The 22600-nt window shown below is 36.2% G+C and overlaps 1 protein-coding gene across 3 annotated transcripts in view; it reads right to left on the bottom strand.

The window, feature by feature from the left end:
* Window positions 1-288: 288 nt before the first annotated feature.
* The window catches only part of LOC128988063 (RNA-binding protein 34-like), a 47100-nt gene continuing 24788 nt past the window's right edge, over window positions 289-22600 (bottom strand). For all 3 annotated transcript variants that reach the window (XM_054409248.1, XM_054409246.1, XM_054409249.1), the window contains exons 4-5: window positions 21353-21622; window positions 289-380 (exon numbers count right to left, since the gene is read on the bottom strand). In XM_054409248.1, the coding sequence (XP_054265223.1) occupies window positions 300-380; window positions 21353-21622 (351 nt within the window). In that variant the 3' untranslated portion in view covers window positions 289-299. The remainder of the gene's footprint in view (window positions 381-21352; window positions 21623-22600) is intronic.

Consider the following 22600-nt stretch of genomic DNA (forward strand, 5'->3'; position numbering starts at 1 on the left):
TTGAATTTTTTTAAATTAAAATCTAATCAGACAAATTGAAGTTCCCTTGGTCTGCAGTTTTGCTGCGGTGAGGTTTTTTCTCACGTTTTTTCTTTTCAATTGCTATTTTACAACGTTGTATTTTTATATCCCTGCATTTTTTTGCATTGAGATAAGAATTATTTCTTGCTTAGAAATACTCATCCCATCCCACAAAATGAGTATGATCTACAACCCTATATTAGTTTTGTAATTTCTCTTTAGGAATATGTTTGAAAATAAATAAGGATTTATATGAAAACAAGTTAGTTGGATACAAATTATTTATTTTTCTTGGATAAACCTTGGGCAATTTGTTTGATAAATGCGGCCTTCTTATCAAACTTTTTCTTCTTTTTGACCTGAAAAAAAACATTCTTTTATATGTCAATAAAAATGTAATATGTCATAAAATGCAATTTTGTTGTACATATATATCTAATCTATATATATAAAAGGCAAAGCCCTCACTGACTGACTGACTGACTGACTCACTCACTCACTCACTCATCACTAATTCTCCCACTTCCCTAGGAGGCTGAAATTTGGTACACTGATTCTTTAGGCATTAAATAAGAAAACTAAGTTGTTCTCATTCTGATCAGACTTTCGGGCTCCGCCCCAGTGGCTCTGGAGTTTCCCATGTTAACCTTTTTTTTTTTTTTTGTCCTAGGACGCTAGGCACGAGCCTGGGATTGTTTTTCACATTACTTCAGGCTAGACCTAGGGGTTGCGGCATTATCACTTAGATAAAATCCATTGGTGACTTGGCGGGGATCGAACCCGGGACCTCACGGACCGAAGTCCCGCGCTCTAGCCACTACGCCAGCTCGCTCCCCCCCATGTTAACCTTATGAGTACTCATATTTAAATGGAATTAATGAATCATAACAGCTGTTCCAATTAAACAAGTTGGTTCTGTTCTATGATGTTCAATAGCAAGTTACAAGGATTACCAACAGAGTGCAGCACTATTATTTTTTTTTTTATTTTTTGACAACAGCTAATTTGAAACCAAAAGGTGAGTGAGCGTAGCGAACGAACTTCAACCCGGAGGCGAGGTAGTGTAGCGAACGAGCTAACCTGAAGGCAAGTGAGCGCAGCGAACGAGCTCCAACCTAAAGGTGAGTGAGCGTGGCGAACGAACTTCAACCAGGACGTGTGAGCGCAGCGAACGAGCTTCAACCTTAAGGTGAGTGAGCGTAGCGAACAAACTTCAACCAGGACGTTGATTGAGCCATGCGAACGAGCTCACATATAAAGTTAAACGGGGCAAAGCCCGCGGGTACAGCCAGTCTATACTTATAAAAGGCAAAGCCCTCACTGACTCACTGACACTCTCACTCACTCATCACTAATTCTCCCACTTCCCATTTACCTAGGAGGCTGAAATTTGGTACACCGATTCTTTAGGCATTAAATAGGAAAACTAAGTTGTTTTTATTCTGATCGGACTCTCGGGCTCCGCCCCATTGGCTCTGGAGTTTCCCATGTTAACCTTATGATTTTTCATATTTAAAAGGAATTAATGAATCTTATCAGCTGTTTCAATTAAACAAGTTGGTCCTGTTTTATGATGTTCAATAGCATTAAAGTTACAAGGATTAACAACAGGGTGCGGCACTATTATTATTTTTTTATTTATGACAATAGCTAATTTGCAACCAAAAGGTGAGCGAGCGTAGCGAACAAACTTCAACCTGAAGGCAAGTGAGAGCAGCGAACGAGCTCCAACCTAAAGGTGAGTGAGCGTAGCGATCAAACTTTAACCATGACTTGATTGAGCCATGCGAACGAGCTCATCTTGAAAATTAAGAAGTTAAACGGGGCAAAGCCTGCGGGTACAGCTAGTATATAATATATATATACTAGCTGCTGTACCCGTGCTTTGCAACGGAGAGGACACCCTAGAGAAAATACTAATGTTACTTACTTTCCGTGTCCGGAAATCAGACTTCGCTTTTCCAAAAATTAGCTACCGATATGGCTTTGTCATTCGCATGTAAAAGATCATCTAATGTGCAAGACTGGTCTAGGCGTGGGCAGATCAGCAGATGGCCAGGATCCTGAACAGCACCACACTTGCACAAGATGTTTTCTTCGTCTGGTAAGAAACCCCATTTCTGCATGTTTGTCTTGCACTTTAGTACCTTGACCCTAATTCGATTTAGGGTCTTCCACACCGTGTAATGAAGGCCTCCACCAGGAGCCAGTTCCTTCCTGGCTGGTATGGGAGGGTTAGTCAACGTGGCCTCCCACCTCGCCACCCGATTGCTTGAGAGTGATCCATCTAGGACTCGTGTCCGTGATAAAAAGCTCTTTCTGGACCGAAGCCGTCGCTCTGCAGGTTGGTGGCCATGTAATGGGTGACGAGGGTCTGTCTCTTGCTTAGTCCTTTCTGTGTCGGCAACGACATCACGTCGGATTGATGGAAGGGCAATCCCTATGATAGGATAGAGTTTGTGTACTGGCGTTGGTTTCAAACACCCGGAGTTACAATCCGAGCCATGTCATTGACTGCAATGTGAACCTTTTTTGCATGTGACGATGCATTCCATACTGCTGCAGCGTACTCTGCAGCCGACACACTGAGCGCTAAAGCTGATGTTCTGAGGACATTAGGGTTAGCACCCCAGCATCTGCTGGTGAGCTTCCTGATGATATTATTCCTCGCTGAGACTTTACCTCTTGTCGCAATACAATGCGCCTTAAATGTCAGTGTGCGGTCCAGTATGACACCAAGATATTTGGGTGTAGGACAATGATGAAGACGGTCTCCCCGCCACCGCACATTCAACTCACGGCCTGCTTCTCTACTGTTTAGCTGAAAGGCACAAACTTGGGTCTTAGCAGGGGAACCTTCTTGAAGCCCTTTAAAGTTTTGAATTTCTCCATAAGATTAACATTGGAAACAAAAATTGTTATGAAACTCCAGCTGTTGTCAGAAATCAAAAGTGAGAAGAAGAGCATGTTAATTATAAACAGTTAATAAGTTTGCTAATTGAATGAACGAAGTGAATTCTCATACTGGTGTAAAATGCATCTCATGTAAATCCAAAAACTCGAGAATGACTACGTATATGAAGTTGATGTTTTGCACAAAGGTTCTTTATCATATTATCTTGGTTAAGTTCGTTATTGGAGATTATTTGTTCAGTAATAATTATAAAATCCTAAAAAAACCATTTTAATTTTCCCCCATAAGAATAACATTAGGAGCTACCTTCTTCTTCTTTTTTTTTGTTTACATTTTACGACCGACAACTTTGTTGTGAATTCTAGAGACCAAAGAGACCGAAGTGAATTCTATTATTTCTTACATCCATGGAGTAGACAGTGTAGGTATATTATATTAGCCAATGGTTTTATATGCATAACAAATCTTTAAATTATAATTATTAAAAAAAATATTCATCTGAGGAAATAAATATGGGATTTAAAAATATCCACTCAAATGTATTATAATCGATAACAATATTTTAGGTATTTACATGTTTTAACTTTTTACATGTGTTTATGTTGTTTGTTTAGTAGGCTTGAATTAAGACCTTAGACCTTAGTCCTTGGGCCGAACTTCATCACTTGGGTGGCATGATGGATTTCTAAAAATAAGTGGTGTTAACATTGTCTTGAGCTTTTTATATTATTAATTTTCAATATTATTGTTATAGCATACTATTAAATGCCTATGCCAATCAGATTTTTCTTAAAGAGACATTTTTTCTAACCAACATAGTGTCTTTTTTCTTATTGTCGTCACGTCGTCGTCGTCGGTTCGGTTGTTCGGTTGTGTTTTCTTTTGTTTGTTGTGTTTTCTCTGTTGGTTCTTGGCTAGGTGTTGTAATATAAAATAGTGGAAGATTTTTGGGGTACAGTTTCTTAACTGGGCTACGCTATTATTGATTGAAACTACCTATCGATTCGATTAGTAAACCTTCTTGCGATTTTGTTCACCCATGTCAATGGAAAACACTAGATCTAGGCTGGCATGGCCATTGATTGGTTAGACTAAGCAAGGAAGTAACTTTAATTAATCACTGTGTCTGGTTAGGCCTATGTGTTTAAAATATCAATCGTCATTGTTGAGATATGATCTTTCAAGTGTTATTTTGAAACTAGGCCTATATAACTTAACGTTATCCGGCAGGGCCTAGCCTAGGCCTAATTATAAGCTAAGTAAACTTAGATACACTAACAAATTAGGCCTAAAAGTTATCAAGTGTAACTGACAGAGTGTTCCCTATCAAGTTAGAGCCTGCAATCAAAGGTAATAGCCTACCTTGGCCTTTTCTACAGTGTTATTTAATTTAAGTTAAAAGGACCTAGGCCTAAGTTAATAGATAAATTTCTTATAAACTTAAACTTGGAGAAGTAAGCCTATCTGTGGCCTTAAGCCTGGTTTTTCTAGGCGCGGAGTGTGGAAAAGCGATTAGCAACGCTTAATAATTAGGCCTACCTAACAACGATGCACTTCTAGGTAAACAGTTAAGTTAACATTAGGTAACTTAAACTTAAATGACTGTAAGAGGCCTACCTAAGGCAAGAGGAGTCTATATATAAGGTTACATTTCTTTACCTTGATCGCCAAGTGATCCATGTAGGCCTACCGTAAGTCCAAAAACAGGATTACGCACGTTTCGACATCGTCACAACACGACAAGCGTCATTGTAAAATCGTACAAAAACTTTCTAAACCATATGGTCACAGTCTTTCCGACACACACAATAAACACATTAGGTACCGGTAGGCCTACCAAAATACACTTAAATGTAACTTAGGCCTACTAACTTAACTAATTTGTGGTAAGGCGACAGATATGTGGAAGCCTCAGCTTGCGAGCAGATCTGTCGTATTACCACAAATTAGTTAGTAACTTAGGCCTACTTTTAAATGTATTTTTGTTGCTCGGCAGTCGAGCCTCGGCATGCGAGCTTAGTTAGAAGCCTACTTTTAAATGTATTTTTGTACCGGTAATGTGATTTTTGTGTGTGTCGGAAAGACTGTGACGTGACCATATGGTTTAGAAAGTTTTTGTACGATTTGACAATGACACTTTGACGTCGAAATGCGCGTAATCCTATTTTTGGACTAACATGGATCACTTGGAGATCAAGGTAATGTTTCTAAATTTTAACATCAGTGATTCAGAAAACAACATACAACATGAAGAGGAGTCTATGTATTGCACTCCGTTTCTGTGCCTAACTTAGGAAATTCCGGCTTACCAGTTTGCAGTAAAGTTTCCATAATTACTGTTCTAAAGCCTAAGTTAGGCTTGAAGCATTCATAGCTCAATCAGAATCTATAAATTGATTCATGTGACAGATTGTTCTAAAAGTCAGTTAGGCCCTAACCTCAGAATTTCTCATTTAGTAGGCCTAGGCATGGGTGCAGTGCCGGTAAAACCTGCAATATTTTATCAAATTAATAATATATCGATTATGGTTCGGTTCGATGAATTTTAATAACTTAACTTAACTTAAACCACAGAAAATATACTACTATAACCCAGAATGCCAACCGCATGGTAAAAAGCGTTAAGTACTTTGAGAGAGCTTTGCCTGTCAGTTCGTAGGCAGCGCCACCAGCGTTGCAATGCACTCAGCATAGCAACGCTGGTGGCGCTGCCTACGAATTGACAGGCAAAGCTCTCTCAAAGTACTTGACGCTTTTTACCATGCGGTTGGCATTCTGGGTTATAGTAGTAGGCTATATTTTCTGTGCTTAAACTTACTTAGGCCTACTTAGGTCTAACCTATAACAATAACAAGCAAAAATGATCCAATTTTGATGAAATTTCGTGTAAACGTGTCAACCTAAATTTATTCTAATGGGTTCGCAAACCAGCACGATCAGATTATGGGAACTATGGGGTTTTTATACTTAAGGTAAAAATAAGTTTTTCCCCTATTTAACCTTACAAACACAAAATTTTAAAACTTCTTTCAAAAACTATTTTGTTGAGCTTAAAAAAACAAATAGGCTACGGTAATTTCTTAATGAAGCGTTATTATTCGCCTAATGGTTACCGTGCACGGAGAAAATTCCAAAAAATTGTAAATTTAAAATTTCTATATTATTCTTACGGAGAATAAACAATCAGGCAAATGGAAATTCGCTTAGTCTGCAGGTTTGCTGCGGGGGAGGTATTATTTTAAATTTGAGCGACTAAAAACGGAAGAAATTAAAAATTTTTTAACTGTATGCGGTAATTGACTTAAGTTAGCCTATATTAATAAGGTTTAAGTTGGATTATGATAGTTATTGTTTATTTTGTTTTTAACTTTCATAAAATAAATTTTGATTTTGGTTGAGTTAAAAATCAATACCTAATAACTCAATTCCTCTTTAAACAACAAAAATATATATTGTAGAAACAATAGCTTTATCGAACCGAACCAAAATCGATATAGGCCCTCTGTATTGATATTTAAATCGATAATATATTGCAGGTTCCGTGCGGAACTGTTCTCCTAGGCATACAAGTAGTTTTGAAATTGTTTTGAATTAGCTTAAGTATCATCACCAATAAGTACATAATAAGCTTGATTCTAATATTACCTACACTGAGTTAGGCCTAGGCTTATACTAATGGTTGACAGAGTGAGAAAATAAGCCATGAGTCAAAGTGGGCAATTTTTAGCTTGGCTTTATCCAAATAAGCAACTCCAATGCAGTGTTTTTTTTTTATAATAGCCTATTGTTAACATAATGAAGTTAACACGTTCGCTACTGCAATAGTACGAAATTTTCCATTCACATGGACCAGCGACGCACATATGCGACGGCCGGTTACCACCCATAGACTGCCGTCGCATATATGCGACGGCTAGTCACAATAAAATAGACTGCCTACGCATATTTGCGTCGGGGTTCTAATGTTATTAAAACGCTTATATCTTTGTAGTGGTCTATTTGAAGGCACTGAATTCCCTGCAGTGGTCTACAGAGATGTCTGACGTACAACTGCGTCGCTTGGTCTGTGGATATGATGATTGGTGATGTCATATAATAGTTGGAAAAACTGGTCTTTACTTTTCTGCATCACTGTATGTACGTATGCAGTATGTATGCTGCAACATCGTATGTAGCTTTTATATTTGTTCAGTTATAAACTGTTCTTGAATAATCTGTTTATATTTTTACTTACTTTCACCTTAAAACACAAAAAATGAACTGTCGCATATATGCGACGTTTAGTCTATTTCAAGAATAACTATGATAATTTTCACTATTGTCTTCGCTGTACACCGAGCGTCGCAAATATGCGACATTACAAAAGGTTATAAAAAATACAAAAAAACAAGAATAATTTATTTACAAACAAGATTGTAGCGTATTACAATGTAAATGATCACTGGTTTACAGGTTTTCGCCCATGGTCTGTGTGTACCAAGTAACAGCCGGTCTATGTGTAAGATTCAAATGTATACCTCAGTCAGTGGCAATGACCGCGGCGTCGCATATATGCGACGCTCAGTAGCGAACGTGTTAAGTCTATGATATTGCGTACGCCAAGGCCATCTTGAATTGTAGAATTTAAATGGTAGGACCTAGATGTTAAATTAATTATGCTTCTAACATAATATGCCTTAGGTAGGCTAAGCAACAATTTAAAAATATTTCATACTTAACTTGTGACCTTTCCTAGCCCACAGGTCACACATTTAAGGCCTAACTAAGGTAAAAGAAATTCCCAACTTAAGTTACCGTTAGGCCTATATTAAGCAATTAAGGAATAAAATATCTTGGCAATTTACCTTTACATAGCATAGTGGTTGTGGTGGGTATTTAACGCATGGGATAATAGGATACTATTACTAAAGTAAAGTGTCACCTATTAAGTTAGGCCTACCATTACCTAAGCTAATACTTATTACTAATAGCATAGTACCATAGATAATACCGGTAGTAGTAGGGCTTTCTTAGATATACCCGTAATAACAACAGAAAATTGATATAACGTTGAATGAAATATTTGAATCAATATTTATATCGAACAAACATTTCATGCGATAATATATTCTAGGTACTCTGTGAGACACTTAGTGGTTTCATGCTTACAGCAAGCATCATAAAATAATTGTCTATAGTGCTTTGTTAATCTGATTATTTTTTAATCTTAGCCTGATCCGTTAAAACTCAAAGGAGTGAAATAAGTCTGATTATGTTTTTCTAGTGACATGTTCGCTATTGATTCCGTTTTGAAATTAAAGAATAACGAGTACAGATACACATGAAAAATATTTATTCTTACAAAATCTACAACTCTTACACTATTTTTCTAGATAACTCCCGCAATATTTGAGACATTTGTCATAGCGTGGTACATGTTTGAGTACCGTATACCCTCCTCGTAGAATGTTGCCGCCTGTGTAGTCAACCATGAGGTAACACGTTCTTTCAGCTCTTTATTTATTTTATTTTACATTTCAACAGAACACTCCATTTTTACAGTTTTGAACAAAATATGAATTAATTCAAGACAATGATGAACATGCGTTATGTATGAACCAAAATAAATACGTGAGGTATTGATGGCAATTACAAAAAAGGCAAATGAATTTTTTGCGTCCAGTTGATGACAAATTTTGTGCGTGTGAATTGTGGGGTCCCCTTCTACCCTTTTCTTTAGTTTTTTTAATTTCTTGTTTTTGTTTTGCAATATTTATTAAAGGGCAGATAAGGGGATTACAATGGTTTCTATGGGCTACATGCAGTTTAGGATGATGTTGGCATAGAGATACATTAAATGTTGTACAAAAATCCTACTAATATTATAAATGAGAAAGTTTAGATGTATGGATGTATGGATGTATGGATGTATGTTTGTGACAAGTGAACGCGAAAAATACTGGTCGGATTGGGCTGAAATTTGGCATGATGATAGCTCACATTCCCGATTAACATATAGGCATATTCTTATTTCAAAAATCCTTTCGGGCTCCGCCCCAGTGGCTCTGGAGTTTCCCATGTTAACCTTATGAGAAATGGAATTATTCAATCTTACAGCTGTTTCAATTAAACAAGTTGGTTCTGTTCTGTGATGTTCAATAGCATTAAAGTTACAAGGATTACCAACAGGGTGCAGCACTATTATTTCTTTTACATTTATGACAACAGCTAATTTGCAACCAAAAGGTGAGTGAGCGTAGCGAACGAACTTCAACCTGGAGGCGAGTTAGCGTAGCGAACGAGCTAACCTGAAGGCAAGTGAGCGCAGCGAACGAGCTCCAACCTAACGGTGAGTGAGCGTAGCGAACGAGCTCCAACCCAAAGGTGAGTGAGCGTAGCGAACAAACTTCAACCCAAAGGTGAGTGAGCGTAGCGAACAAACTTCAACCAGGACGTGATTGAGCCATGCGAACGAGATAATCTTGAAAATTAAGAAGTTAAACGGGGCAAAGCCCGCGGGTTACAGCTAGTATTTAATAATTGAAACAGTTTGACAGGTAAGTATGCAGAGCGAAGTGAACCGCTCAGAAAAGACTTTAGATTGCGAAACAAATGAAAATCGCTTGGATCGAGGTCAGGGCTGTATGGAGGATAGTCAAAAACTTCCCAGCCAAAGCCCTAAAGAAGTGGCTTTGTCATATTTGCTGTGTGTGATCAAGCATTGTCATGAAAGAAAACCACTCCTTTCGTAAGCATTCCTTGGAGCTTATTCTGTATTGCGTGACGCAATTTCCTGAGTGTCTCGCAATAAACATCTTTATTGATTGTTTGGCCTCCTGGCAAAAAATCAGTAAGCCAAATCCTTTTCTGTCCCAGAAAACTGTGCACATGACCTTTTGAGATAGCAAGAATTACTTTGGTTTGATTTTTGCAAAAACGTAAGTTAGTGTGCCTCTATTCCATTGATTGATGCTTGGTTTCAGAGGTATCATAAGCAACCCATAATAAGATTTGTCTCCCATGACTATCTGCAATGAAAATGTATCACCATTCTCGTCATAATGAGTCAAGAAATTAAGTGCACTGCCCATTTAGTGGATTTTGCCCCGTTCAGAAAGGATGTTAGGCACCCAACGTGAGCAAAGTTTATAAAAGTCAAATTTTTTCAGTAACAATCTCGTAAATTACAATTCTTGAAACTTGAGGAAATTTACGTGCAAGAGCTCATATTGTAAAATTAAAGTTTTCTTTAATCTCACATTGACTAATTGCACTAATCATTTCATTGTTTACCACAGATGGACGTCCACTTTGTTCCTCATCATGCACTGTATCTTGCTCCTCTTTGAACTGTCAAACACATCTTCTCACCATTGAATTACTCATTACATTGTCCCCATAATAGATTTGTCGGTAAATGTCAATTGCTATATAACTTTTTGTACAGTATTAAAAAAAAACAAATCACTGATCGAATTTCACAATCGGCTGGATTTTCAATCAACGCAGGCATTACGAACAAGCGTTACGAAGTGTACAACAAAAAAAGCGAGTTCCAAATGGCGTCATTTCCTTTTGGAAGACTCAGAGTAACTACTGCGCATGCGCTAACATGCGATCGCAATGCTCCCCCAGGGAGTAGGGGAATCTTACTTTCCGAACTTACCTCGTATGCAACGCTGCGGTCTTTGTCACAAACCAAGGTATACATTTATTATTACACATCTAGAGCTGGTGTCTTTTGGTTCACAATACCTACTCACAGACCATGAACCAGTGATGCAGCAAAGAAAAAAAACAAGTTTAGCCAACTATTATATGATGCCACTAATCATCATATCCACAGACCAAGTAAACTGCTTAGTCTTTTGTTTACATTCTGACTGTGGCAAAACATACACCTAAAGTTACAGCTGTTAAATTACAGCTGTTAAAATCAGTGGCGATTCAAAGGGGGGGGGGCACAGAGGCTGAAGCCACTCACGGGAGTTTTTATATTGGACCTGGAAGTATAAATTCAAACATAAGTTAATTTTTGTCGTAAATACGTAACAGTTGTGTTTGAACATAGTTTATAGACCTTAAATGTGACGTAAAAAATAGCAAACTGTCCAGGGGACAGCTCTTAGACCCCTACTGGTGAGGAACACCCTGGTAGCCCTCCATAACAAGGCCCCTAGAACCGCCACTGTAAATAACAATTCACATAACAATCTTAATAAAGAAAGTTTCTCAGCATACCAGATATGCTGACCTTAAGATCGAGGATCTTTGGATGGACTCTAGAAATAAATTAAACTTAGAGGGGGTAAAGCCCTAAAGGAAATTAAGAAAGTGTATATTTAAACCTAAGATGGTTATTGTTTTTTTTTTTTTTTTGTAAATGTATCTTTGTGTTTGTATGTTGTATGGAAAAAATAAAGATTTCTTTATGAAAAATTACTATTTGCAATCATTAGCATTAAAATGACACCTAACTATTAAAAATCCGAGACTTGCCTAAGTTTTAAATTTGATAGGCTGGAAAAGGGTTGTTACATGAAATCCCTTTTTGTTTTAAGTTTATGGATTATTTAAAACTATTAATATATAGATAGTTGTAGGCCTATGACTCTTTAGTTTGGTTTCTTAGCTACTATTTAGTGAATTACTCATATACAGGGTGATCAACTCAAGGAGGCCACCATTGGGATATCGGAAACGGTAAGAATTAGAGAAAACTTTAAATGGGGGACATTCCTTAATTTTTTGTGGGAGTTAAAAATATGATATTATTTTTTCGAAATTCAGCCGCCATTTTCCAAAATGGCGGCCAACTTTGAAATTTCTTACGGAACACCCTATATTTTATCATGTTTTCGGATAGAACAGGCAATTTAAAAACTTTTTTATTCTTGCCATTTTTTCAATAAACCCACTCGTTTAGGAGTTACAGCCTGTGAAAAATGACTTCCGGTGTACATTTTATATCATGTAGCTCCTAAACAAGTAGGTTTATAGCGAAAATACGAAGAGTAAACAAGTCAAAGAAGTCTTAATATTGCATCCACATTCCATAAAGACCATAAAATACACAGTTTTCCACTTTCAAGTTTGCCGCCATTTTGGAAAATGGCCGCCATTTTTTAAATAATAGAATTAATAGTTTTAACAAATTTTATGGTCTTTTTGGAATGTGGATGCAATTTTAAGACTTATTTGACTTGTTTACTTTTCAAATTTTCGCTATAAACCTACTTGTTTAGGAGCTACATGATATAAAATGTACACCGGAAGTCATTTTTCCATAGGCTGTAACTCCTAAACGAGTGGGTTTATCGAAAAAATGTCAAGAATAAAAAAGTTTTTAAATTGCCTGTTCTATCCGAAAACATGATAAAATATAGGGTGTTCCGTAAGAAATTTCAAAGTTGGCCGCCATTTTGGAAAATGGCGGCTGAATTTCGAAAAAATAATATCATATTTTTAACTCCCACAAAAAATTAAGGAATGTCCCCCATTTAAAGTTTTCTCTAATTCTTACCGTTTCCGATATCCCAATGGTGGCCTCCTTGAGTTGATCACCCTGTATAGAGAATAAGCTATTACTGTCTCAGGTCTGGGTAAGACCTAGACCTGAAACAACTTTAATATTTAATTTTGATGTTCCAGTGGCCAAAAACACCATCTGTTCAGACTAATATATAAATATATATATGTATGTGTGTGTGTGTGTGTTTGTGTCCGTAAGCACGATAACTCGAGTAAAAACCATCCAATTTCAATGAAATTTCATACAAACCTGTTTGGACGAGTTAGCACAGGAGCATGATCGAACTACGGGAACACAGATTTATGGGTAAAATTTGGTTTTTCTCATTTTGGACTATACCCCTATACAAATTAAATATTTTCTCTCTAAACCATTTTGAACAGCTTAAAACAGAAGAAACTTAATACATTGAGATGTTTTCGTACGGTTATTTCAAATAGAAAAAATAAAATATTTTAAAAGAAATTCCCCTGTTATATATATATTTTTTTGTTATTCTAAGCTATTAAGTATTTTACCAAAAATTACACTTTATTATTACCCTCCTTGTATTAGCAAACCTAGGTACTCGATAAACCTAATGTTATTAAAATACATTTAAGTGAAAATCAAATAAGGCAAGTAGAAATTCGCTTAGTCGGCAGGTTTGCTGCGGTGGAGGTAATTTTTAATGAAAATTGGTATTTACTGAATGTTTGAGATAAAAGAGTCCCATATAAAAAAAAAACAACTTTCATTCGATGTAAAACTTGAAAATGGGGACTCTCTAAAGGTTATTTTAAAGTTAATATTCATAAAAACAAGCAACCAAATAAAAATTTACAAGACATTATTGCATTTAAATCCAAGTTCAATACCACTTAGAATGTAAAGATAGGCCACACTTTAAGTTTTAAGATTGGTTTCAACTAACTTACAGCATAGCAGAATCCATGACTACAAGTTCTGTATTGAGTACTGAATTCTTCAGGTATTAGTTAGCAACTTGTATCTCAAGTAACAGTCTAATGAACACCAACAAGCTGTAGAAATTATGCAGGAATGCCATCAGGGCTAGGTGCTCTTCCATTTCTAAGGAATGGGACAGCGGAGGAAAGTCCCTCTTCCCGAAAGGCTGGTAATGCGCCCTAATCTCCAAATTCCCTCGCTGGTAGCGGTGGATGCTTTGGAAATAACGCTTCAATGACAGTAGCAACGGTGACAGGTTCCATGACTGTAGTTGGTGATCAAGTCCCTATCATTTGGGTTACAATCTTGTAGCCCATCACTCAAGAATTGTTCTGGATGTCCTGACAGTTGCTTCCAGCACCTGACGTTACTCCAGTTGATAGCACTATATGGGGATCTTGAATTGCGGCCTTGAGCTCTGCCGATCTAGCTTCAGGCCAGTTTCTGGCATGGTGCGCTGCTCGTTGAAGCTCAAGGCATATTCTCCAGGGTTCTACAATCTTGGGTTTCCACCAGTTAACTGGCTTCTTTCTGCGGTGGCAAAAATCCTAGGCATGGAACGATCAAATGCCGGAGATGGTGGAACGCATTGTCAACGTAGCTTGAAATTAGGCACTTCCAATGTCCCCAACAGGCTAATTTTTTATGTAACCCTGAAATGTGCCCTGGCAAAGACAACTGAGATACATTGAGATGGATGAACTGAGCTGGCATATTGTGTATTTGCCCAGCTCAGGAAAGTTCAGGAATATCCTTGAAGAAAATTGCCAGATAAGTCGCTTGCAGAGTAGTCCTCAGAGACTCTCCTATCAGTGACCGGTGGGCTAGGGCTTCAGATGCCAGAGAGATGTCAGGGACCATCTTTCCATGCCGGGGGTGACGGATGTTGGAAACGTCACCTGTGTTTAGGATATAGAGAGCTAGCCTGGCTGCCCTCTCTAAAACATACCGCCTTCCTGTGTTTGTTTCACATTCCACCACACTAGCATTAAAATCTCTCCAAACAGTCACCTCACCATCGATGTTTAGGATCTCGTCCTCTAGAGAGTCGAACATTTGACAGTACTCTCCAATTGTGTGTGAAGTTGTAGGAGGGAAAAAAATACTTGATATTTAGAAAATATTTACTCCTTCATAGTAATTTTGCATTTAAAACTATTATGATAATGACTTAAAATATGAATCTAAATATGAAGTTTTAAAACTTTAAAACATTTGTTTTATCACTCGCACAACAAAATCAGCAGTTTCTGCTGGTTCAAAATAGTGTTTTCTCCTCCACCTCGCCACACAAGTTTTAAATTCTCATGTATTGTGATATGATTGTAATTCTTCTTATGGGTCATGTGAGAGATGTTCTTACACACTGCTGTACATTACAGCAATGAATCATCACAAATAATAATTGTTGGAGATTTTATTTATTAGATTGACAAACCTATATTGCTTAGCATTTTCTAGCAATATTGCTGGTTTTAGTAATAAATTGAAATACATTCTTTGGTTATACATCACGGAATTTGGAAAGATTTACCCGTTCTTTTAGTGGATTTTCTCAAACCTGTCTTATGACCTTGGACCAAAGTATCCATGCATAAACCATCTCCCTGATTCCTGGTCCTAGCTGCTTTAATGACACAAGCCCAAAGTGCAGTAAAGAAACTGCTTTGGTGAAAAAGTATTGTCATACTGTAGATTTAACATACTCCCTTAGGGAGTTTGTTTCATCTATAGTATTATGGATTTGATAAGTGCCTTAATTAAGTTAAAACTTCTTGAGCAGCTGATCAACTGATATGAATGTGGTTGATCTACTGTTAAATAACATATTTGTATGTATGAAATTGTCTTCGTTCATTCTCATACGCGACTTCGGAGCGTACTCCTAGTTAACAGTACCTACATACATTTGCTGACTTGGTTGAAATTCGTTTTAAAATAACGCCTGTAATATTGCCAGCAATTGCTCAAATTCGAGCAACAGGGACACTAGTTAATTATAAAAATTTAACCTAGTAGTGGCCTAGGCGTGTAAACAACTTAAGAAAATAATTAAAATTCAATCTGTAGGATGGCAGGATTTAATAATATTTTTGTTCTAGATCTTTTGTTGGTATCAATGGTATCAAAAAAAAAAAAAAAAAACTAATTTCATAAACTTGTGATACAAAACATTTAAATCTATAGCACAATAAATCTTTTAAAACTATATTAAGTTAGACCAAAAAACAGGAGAAACATTTTTTTAGTAGGCTTATCCAAATATATTATTTTTTCCAACTAAGCGGTAAGTTAACACAGAAGCCTTCCAAGCCATTTATACGATAAAATTTTTTAACTATCATAATTTAATAACAGTAGAAGTATGTTTAGGTTCATTATTTCTCTGATGAGGTGTTGTCTTGATAAAAAATAAAACCCTATTCTTATTTAGTTTTATTAAAAAAAAAGTGCTAAATCATTAAATAAAAGGCACTAGCAAAGCTTCAAGTTACTGTAAAAGGTGTTATAGACTATCCTAATTTTTCATGTAATGATAACAATAACATATTTAGGGGTGAATATAAATTAATTTCAATTGATTTCATAAATACCCAAAATACCCGGGTATTTACCGGATTTTGAGTATTTACCCTGAGTTTTAAATACCCGGGTATTTTACATCACTAACTGTATTAAAGTAAAAAACAATATACAGTGTATAAATTAAATATCAAAAAAACAAATCTGCATTTTTTTAAAACCAAAATAGATACTTTATTAGGTTATAGCACTTAACTGTAGATTTTGAACAAAATGGTATAACTCACATTGCTGAAAAAATTACAGTTCAAAAGTTATTGTAACTTATGTTATTTTCTCATTAAAACCCCATAAAATAACGGAAAACTGATTTTTTTTTAAAGTGCCGCTTTTGATTAAAATTAGTATGTCATGGTCTTTGCTTTATACTGTAGTTCTAAACAGTATAGTGCAACCCACCATTGCTGTAAAATTTACGGTTTAAAAGTTTCGCGACTTCTGTGATTGTTCCTATAAAATATCAGGTAACGCCTACCCATGATAAAGGTTGTTGACAAGCTAATGGGAGAAAGTATTTGTCAGATTGATGATACCATTTATTTAAAATAACAACCCCTATTGAGTGGCCCCTCATTTTTAAGGGTTTGTCAAAAGAAATACAATGACGCAAACCCAAGGTAGATATTTCACCCCTAGCATAAATGGCGGGTATTCCAAAATTTGAGCTATGTGAAAAAGCATCCATTTTGGAATATCCGCCATTTTGGCTAAGGGAGAGATATTCACATTGGGTTTGTGTCATTGTGTTTCTTTTGACAAACCCTTCAAAATGAGGAGTCACTCAATAAGGGTTGCTATTTGAAAAAAAAGTCACCCCCTACGGTATCCTGTAAAAAATTGCATAACCTTTGTTTACAATCAATGCCTCAAACTGAATATTTCTATCTATTTCAGTTTAAAAAATACAGATTTGTTTTGATACTTAATTTACACACTGTACTATGATTTCACATAAAATAGATAGGCCTATGTTGTACCCTACCTACTGAACCAGTGTCAGGAATCATTACCTGCAGCTCATTATGTAAATATTACAGTAAGCCAAATTAAATGACGGAAAACTTGTATTACATTTTGTAAGAAAGCCATCCCCTATTATCGTAAATCAGGGCACAAATTTTATCAATTTGTATAATACTACACAAACTATAATAAGTAATGAAAAGAGTATGATAAGAAATCAACAACGTATTACAAACCAGTTCTTTTTTTTAATCGTTCCTTAGTTCATAGTATTTACATTAATTTACACGCTAACCATTGAGTAAAGGAATATACTTACAAATATTTAATTGATTTTAGAAGCAAAAGTGAATTGCGTACAGCTTAGTATTGTGATATTCTCCATAGTAAAATTAAAGCAGTGTTGTAGAAAAACTTTTCTCTAAATGTGAAAAAAGCTACGGTAATGTGAAGTGCAAGTTATGTGAAATTAAGTATTTTACCATCAGGACACTCAATTGAAATCACTCATGAAATACAGTTCAAAAAGGCTAGATTTTACAATAGCAAACAAATACAGTAGTAGACTTTGGTATTTTTAGTAAATAATAGAAGAAAATATAAGTAGTAGCTACCTGGACAAAGAAATGGTAGTATAATTGAAATTTAGTTTGTAAATTGGATGAAAACAAATAATAGTGTAAATAGTCACCTAAATGTTTAAAAATATGAATTTTTTCATTTAGTTTTTGAAAGCAACCATCTAGTTAAATAACTTCAATTAATATATTTGTTTATTTACATTCTTCCAACAGTAACAACATACATAACATAAGCTTAACATACAAACTTTACAGGCCAGTGGGGCTTAGCCCTGAGGTTAAATTCAAAACTGAATATGCCTAAATGTTAATCGAGACAAAGACAAATCCAACAAAGCAAAAATTATTAAAATCAGTACAGCCGTTCTTGAGTTATAAGTGGTGTAACTAACATAACTTTGTTTTATATACAGGGTGAATTTTAAATGAGTTCCCCCCCTACTTTTTTCTACATTTCTTAAGATATCAACTTCGGACCACGTCAGATCATTGTAGTGTAGTAATTACTTCATTTTGATAGGGTAAACATTTTTTTCCGCCATCTTGGATCCGCCATATTGGATACAAAATTTTTTTTTCAAATGTAAAGGTAGGGTTGTGACCTATTGTTTCAAACTAGAATTTTACGCTAATTACAATGCCGCAATTAGTTTTTAAAAATCTTGATCCGTTCTAAAGTTATGAGGACGTTTTATATCTTTATTTTTAGCCCATTTTATCATTGTGCATTTACAAACTAAGACCATAATCTCAAAATAGTGCTAGATAAAGATAAGTATACACCACCATTTATTGTCGACCTATTATCACTTGATTATGACGGATGTATTTTTTTCGGCCGCCATCTTGGATCTGCCATTTTGAAATGTGACAAATTAATTTAAATATGAAGGTGGTGTTGTGACCTTTCATTTTAGACTACTTTTTTATACTGAATTCAATGCCGCAATCTGTTTTGCATTTTCAAATTTGTGTTTAGAAATATTGGAAATTTAAGTAAGATAATTTTAATATTTCATCAAGAAAGCCTGAGAGACAAAAACGGATTGCGGCATTGAGTTCAGCATAAAAAAGTAGTTCAAAATGATGGGTCACAACACCACCTTCATTTTAAATTAATTTATCACATTTCAAATGGCAGATCCAAGATGGCGGCCGAAAAAAATACATCCGTCATAAGCAAGTGATAATAGGTCGACAATGAATGGTGGTGTATACTAATCTTTATCTAGCACTATTTTGAGATTATGGTCTTAGTTTGTAAATGCACAATGTTAAAATGGGCTAAAAATGAAGATATAAAACGTCCTCATAACTTTAGAACGGATCAAAATTTTTTAAAACTAATTGCGGCATTGTAATGAGCGTAAAATTCTAGTTTGAAACAATAGGTCACAACCCTACCTTTACATTTGAAAACAAAATTTTGTATCCAATATGGTGGATCCAAGATGGCGGCCAAAAATGTTTACCCTATCAAAATGAAGTAATTACTACACTACAATGATCTGACGTGGTCCGAAGTTGATATCTTAAGAAATGTAAAAAAAAGTAGGGGGGGAACTCATTTAAAATTCACCCTGTATATATAGAATATACCAACCGCCATAACCATGCTTAGCAATGGGAAGAAAATGATAAAGAGAATAATTATGTTCTATAGATCTGTTGTATGAAAAGCGTGAATTCTACTACCTTATAATGTCACAGCTTATAATCGTGAATTTGTGGCACTCTTTATACAGTAGAACCCCGCTAATTCGAATTTCAGAGGAAAGACTATATATTTCGAATTATAGGAAGTTTGAAAGAGAGTTTGAATGATAGAGGTCAGAATAGATAAAATTCGAACTATGGAGGTCCCAGGTTAAAGTGTAGAGAGTTTGAGAGAACGGAGAATAATGAACAAATCGTGGGAACATCAATAAGTTGAATAGGTGACACCCTACCTACCGCTCAGCTGTAGAGCCAAGCACACTTTGGCTTTTTGGATTGGAGAGGGATGCGCATGCACACACCTTCTCTTGCATCTTTTTAATGCTATTGAACATCATAGAACAAATTTGTTCAGTTGAAACAGCTGTGAAGATTCTTTAATGCCTTTTAAATATGAATATGCATGGTTAACATGGGTAACTCCCAGCGGCGGCGATAGCGGGCCCGCGGTGTGGGGGGGCCCGTGAGCCCTGACCGGGATTTTTCGGGAAATTTTACCGGGACACGGGCCCGCAATTGTGTGACTGGCTAAGCCACACGGGCCCCCTATCATAACAATATTTATATGGAAATTACCATACGTTTTTTTATGCAGAAAATTTGTTAAGCCCAGTAAGAGGCACTAGGACAAGTAGTTTACAACAGCTTAACTGACACTATTATTTGGCTGATCGATATAAACTCTCTACCAACCTAAGTAAAAGAATTGTCATCAGTCATGCAGGTTGCATCAACAGTCCTCATGGACTGCGTGAAGACGCTATTTATAATAGGGCCGTATTTAGAACCAATGTGTCCCCGGCCTAGGAGGATAAAACATTAATGTTAATCCTCCTAGGCCCCGGTGGGGCACACCAGAGAGGGCCCTCAATGCTGATTTAACTTAATGAACTTGACAATTTTTTACGATCAAATCGGCGAATTAACCTAGATGCCTGATGCACTAACTAATAAATAATTCCATTCTTTCATTGACGCTAAAGAAGGATTTTCATTTCACTTCATTTCTTACTATTAGGAGGCTGCACTTTAGATTTGTTTACTTAGAGTCAGGTAAAAAATTTTACTTACTTATAGGCCTCGGGCCAAATCAGAGCGGTTCGCTTTGGAAACTGTTGATTTTTATATAATGACCGAGCAGAGCCTGTATATAAGCTTGAGAGATCAAGCACAAAGTCAGAAAATCAAGCTCAAGCCGATTTTCTCAGTACAATAATGCCCAATTAAAATTAAAGCTTTTATGTCCACGATGAGGATCACGCTCACAAAATTGAAAGATTAGGCCTACGTTTTTGCCGCTATCGCGGATATCGACGAGAGCATTTCCCCGCGAGTGACGATGCCGATGTATCCGCGGCCGCAGGAGACGTTCAATATTTTGCCGGATTGCGGAAGACGTCTCGGGGCGGGAGATATTAGGGATTGGGCCGTGAACGCGGGAGACGATAATGTTGTTATCTGATGATGTCATAGGTCATTTTGCCGCGATCATGGAAGACGATGATGACGCCTTGGGAGACGCTGTACCAAGCTAAAGTGCAAGTTTAGGCTGTAATACATGTGATATAATATTTTATATATAATATTTTTTAAGATTGTTGGGAGGGGGCCCGGTGAACAAACTTGCGGGGGGGCCCGCGGGCTCTTATTGCCGCCACTGGTAACTCCAGAGCCACTGAGGCGGAGCCTGAAAGTATTTTTGAGTATTTTAAGATAAGAATAGGTTTACATGTTAATTGGGAATAATACACGCAATCATCATGCCAAATTTCAGCCCAATCCGACCAGTAGTTAATTCTTGATTGAGCCCCATACAAAAAAACAGACAAACTTTTACTTTAGTGTGTGTGATATGCATGGTGCTTAATGGCCTAAAAATCACTTGTAAAACTAAACAATTTAATTTAATATTTAATTTAATATTGTTTAACCTTGCTGTAACAAACCTCAATTTTACAAATCACTCCAAGATATGCGTATAAACCCTCTATTTTAAAATTTGTATACATCCAATACTAATATCTTGGTGACTTAATTGTACCCAAGATATGGCTCAGTGTTACATGCAGTCGCTCTTATTGCACAAGTAGCGATTAGTGAAGCATAGTTAGTTACCTTCTTCTGATGCGATGGTTTGCTTTTTTGGCCTTGATAGTCATTTTGAGTTTTGACTTTTTCCCAAACTTTAATCTTTCCATGTTCATCTTGCTCGGATGAAGGTGCGTGGTATTCTTTCTTGATCTTCAATTTTTTCTTCACTCTCTTTATAGCATTGTCTTTTCTGGACTTGCCACTGCTCATTTGTGCTACTCTGCTCACTCTAATATTTCTGTCCAAGATGGGTGTCCCATTTAATTTCAAAGCCAACTCCACGGCATCTTCAGACTACAGAGATTCATTATAGATATAAGCATTTTCATATAATATCACTGAAGAATTTGATAATGTAATGCCTTAAGATATTTATAATAACTAAGCGAAGTTCTTTGAGATGGGGCCTTATGCAAACTGTGCAGTCGTATCACACAATTGACGGCTGAACATTTTGATACAAACTTACCACGATTATTTCAACAAACAGTGAGCATGTTATTTTAACAAACAAATGTCAATTTAATAATGCCTGTACAATTGAAAACCAACATACATTTTGGTTTTCTCCCAGTACTATACCATAGTATATAACAAAAGTATTGTTTTTGTCAAAACTTTCGAGTTTGAGTTTTGAGTGGATAAATTCATTTTGGGCCCCCCTGAACACAAAAAAGTGGTTTTCGAAGTAATGTCTGTGTGTGTGTGTGTGTCTGTATATGTGGATGTGTACAGAGCTAGGCCTCAGACCACACCTGTAGTCCAATTTTGATGAAATTTGGTATGTAGGTACTAATCCGTGGTATCTGCAGGATTTTTTTAATTTTTTCAAAATTTAGATTTTTTCCCAATTAAATTTATAAAATAATGGAAAAATCTAAATTTTCTCAAAAATGGCCTGAATGATTTTGATAAAAATTTAGTAAGTTTAGTCTTTTAATTCTTGATTAAATGGTACACATCCAATCTCCGTAAGAATTACGGTTCCAAAGTTATTGTAACTTTTATGTTATTTTCCCATAAAAACAGCTGTCAATATCCGTTGATTATTTATAAAGAATACCCATAGGGTACACATGAGAAACTCCAGAGCCACTCGGGCAGAGCTCCAAGGGGGTTTAAGGATGGGAATGGGACAGTAGGGATGGACGAGATTGGATTTTTAGTTCGAGACGAGACGAGACAAGATTTTTTATTTCTCATAAACTTTCGAGACGAGATCGAGACGGGATTTCCCTTCTCATACACAACGGGAAATGCACGTTCAAAATT

The sequence above is a fragment of the Macrosteles quadrilineatus genome, unplaced genomic scaffold, assembly GCF_028750875.1.
Source record: "Macrosteles quadrilineatus isolate MER2022 unplaced genomic scaffold, UCM_ALF_1.0 Scaffold_2__2_contigs__length_208266976, whole genome shotgun sequence".
NCBI classification, from domain to species: domain Eukaryota; kingdom Metazoa; phylum Arthropoda; class Insecta; order Hemiptera; family Cicadellidae; genus Macrosteles; species Macrosteles quadrilineatus.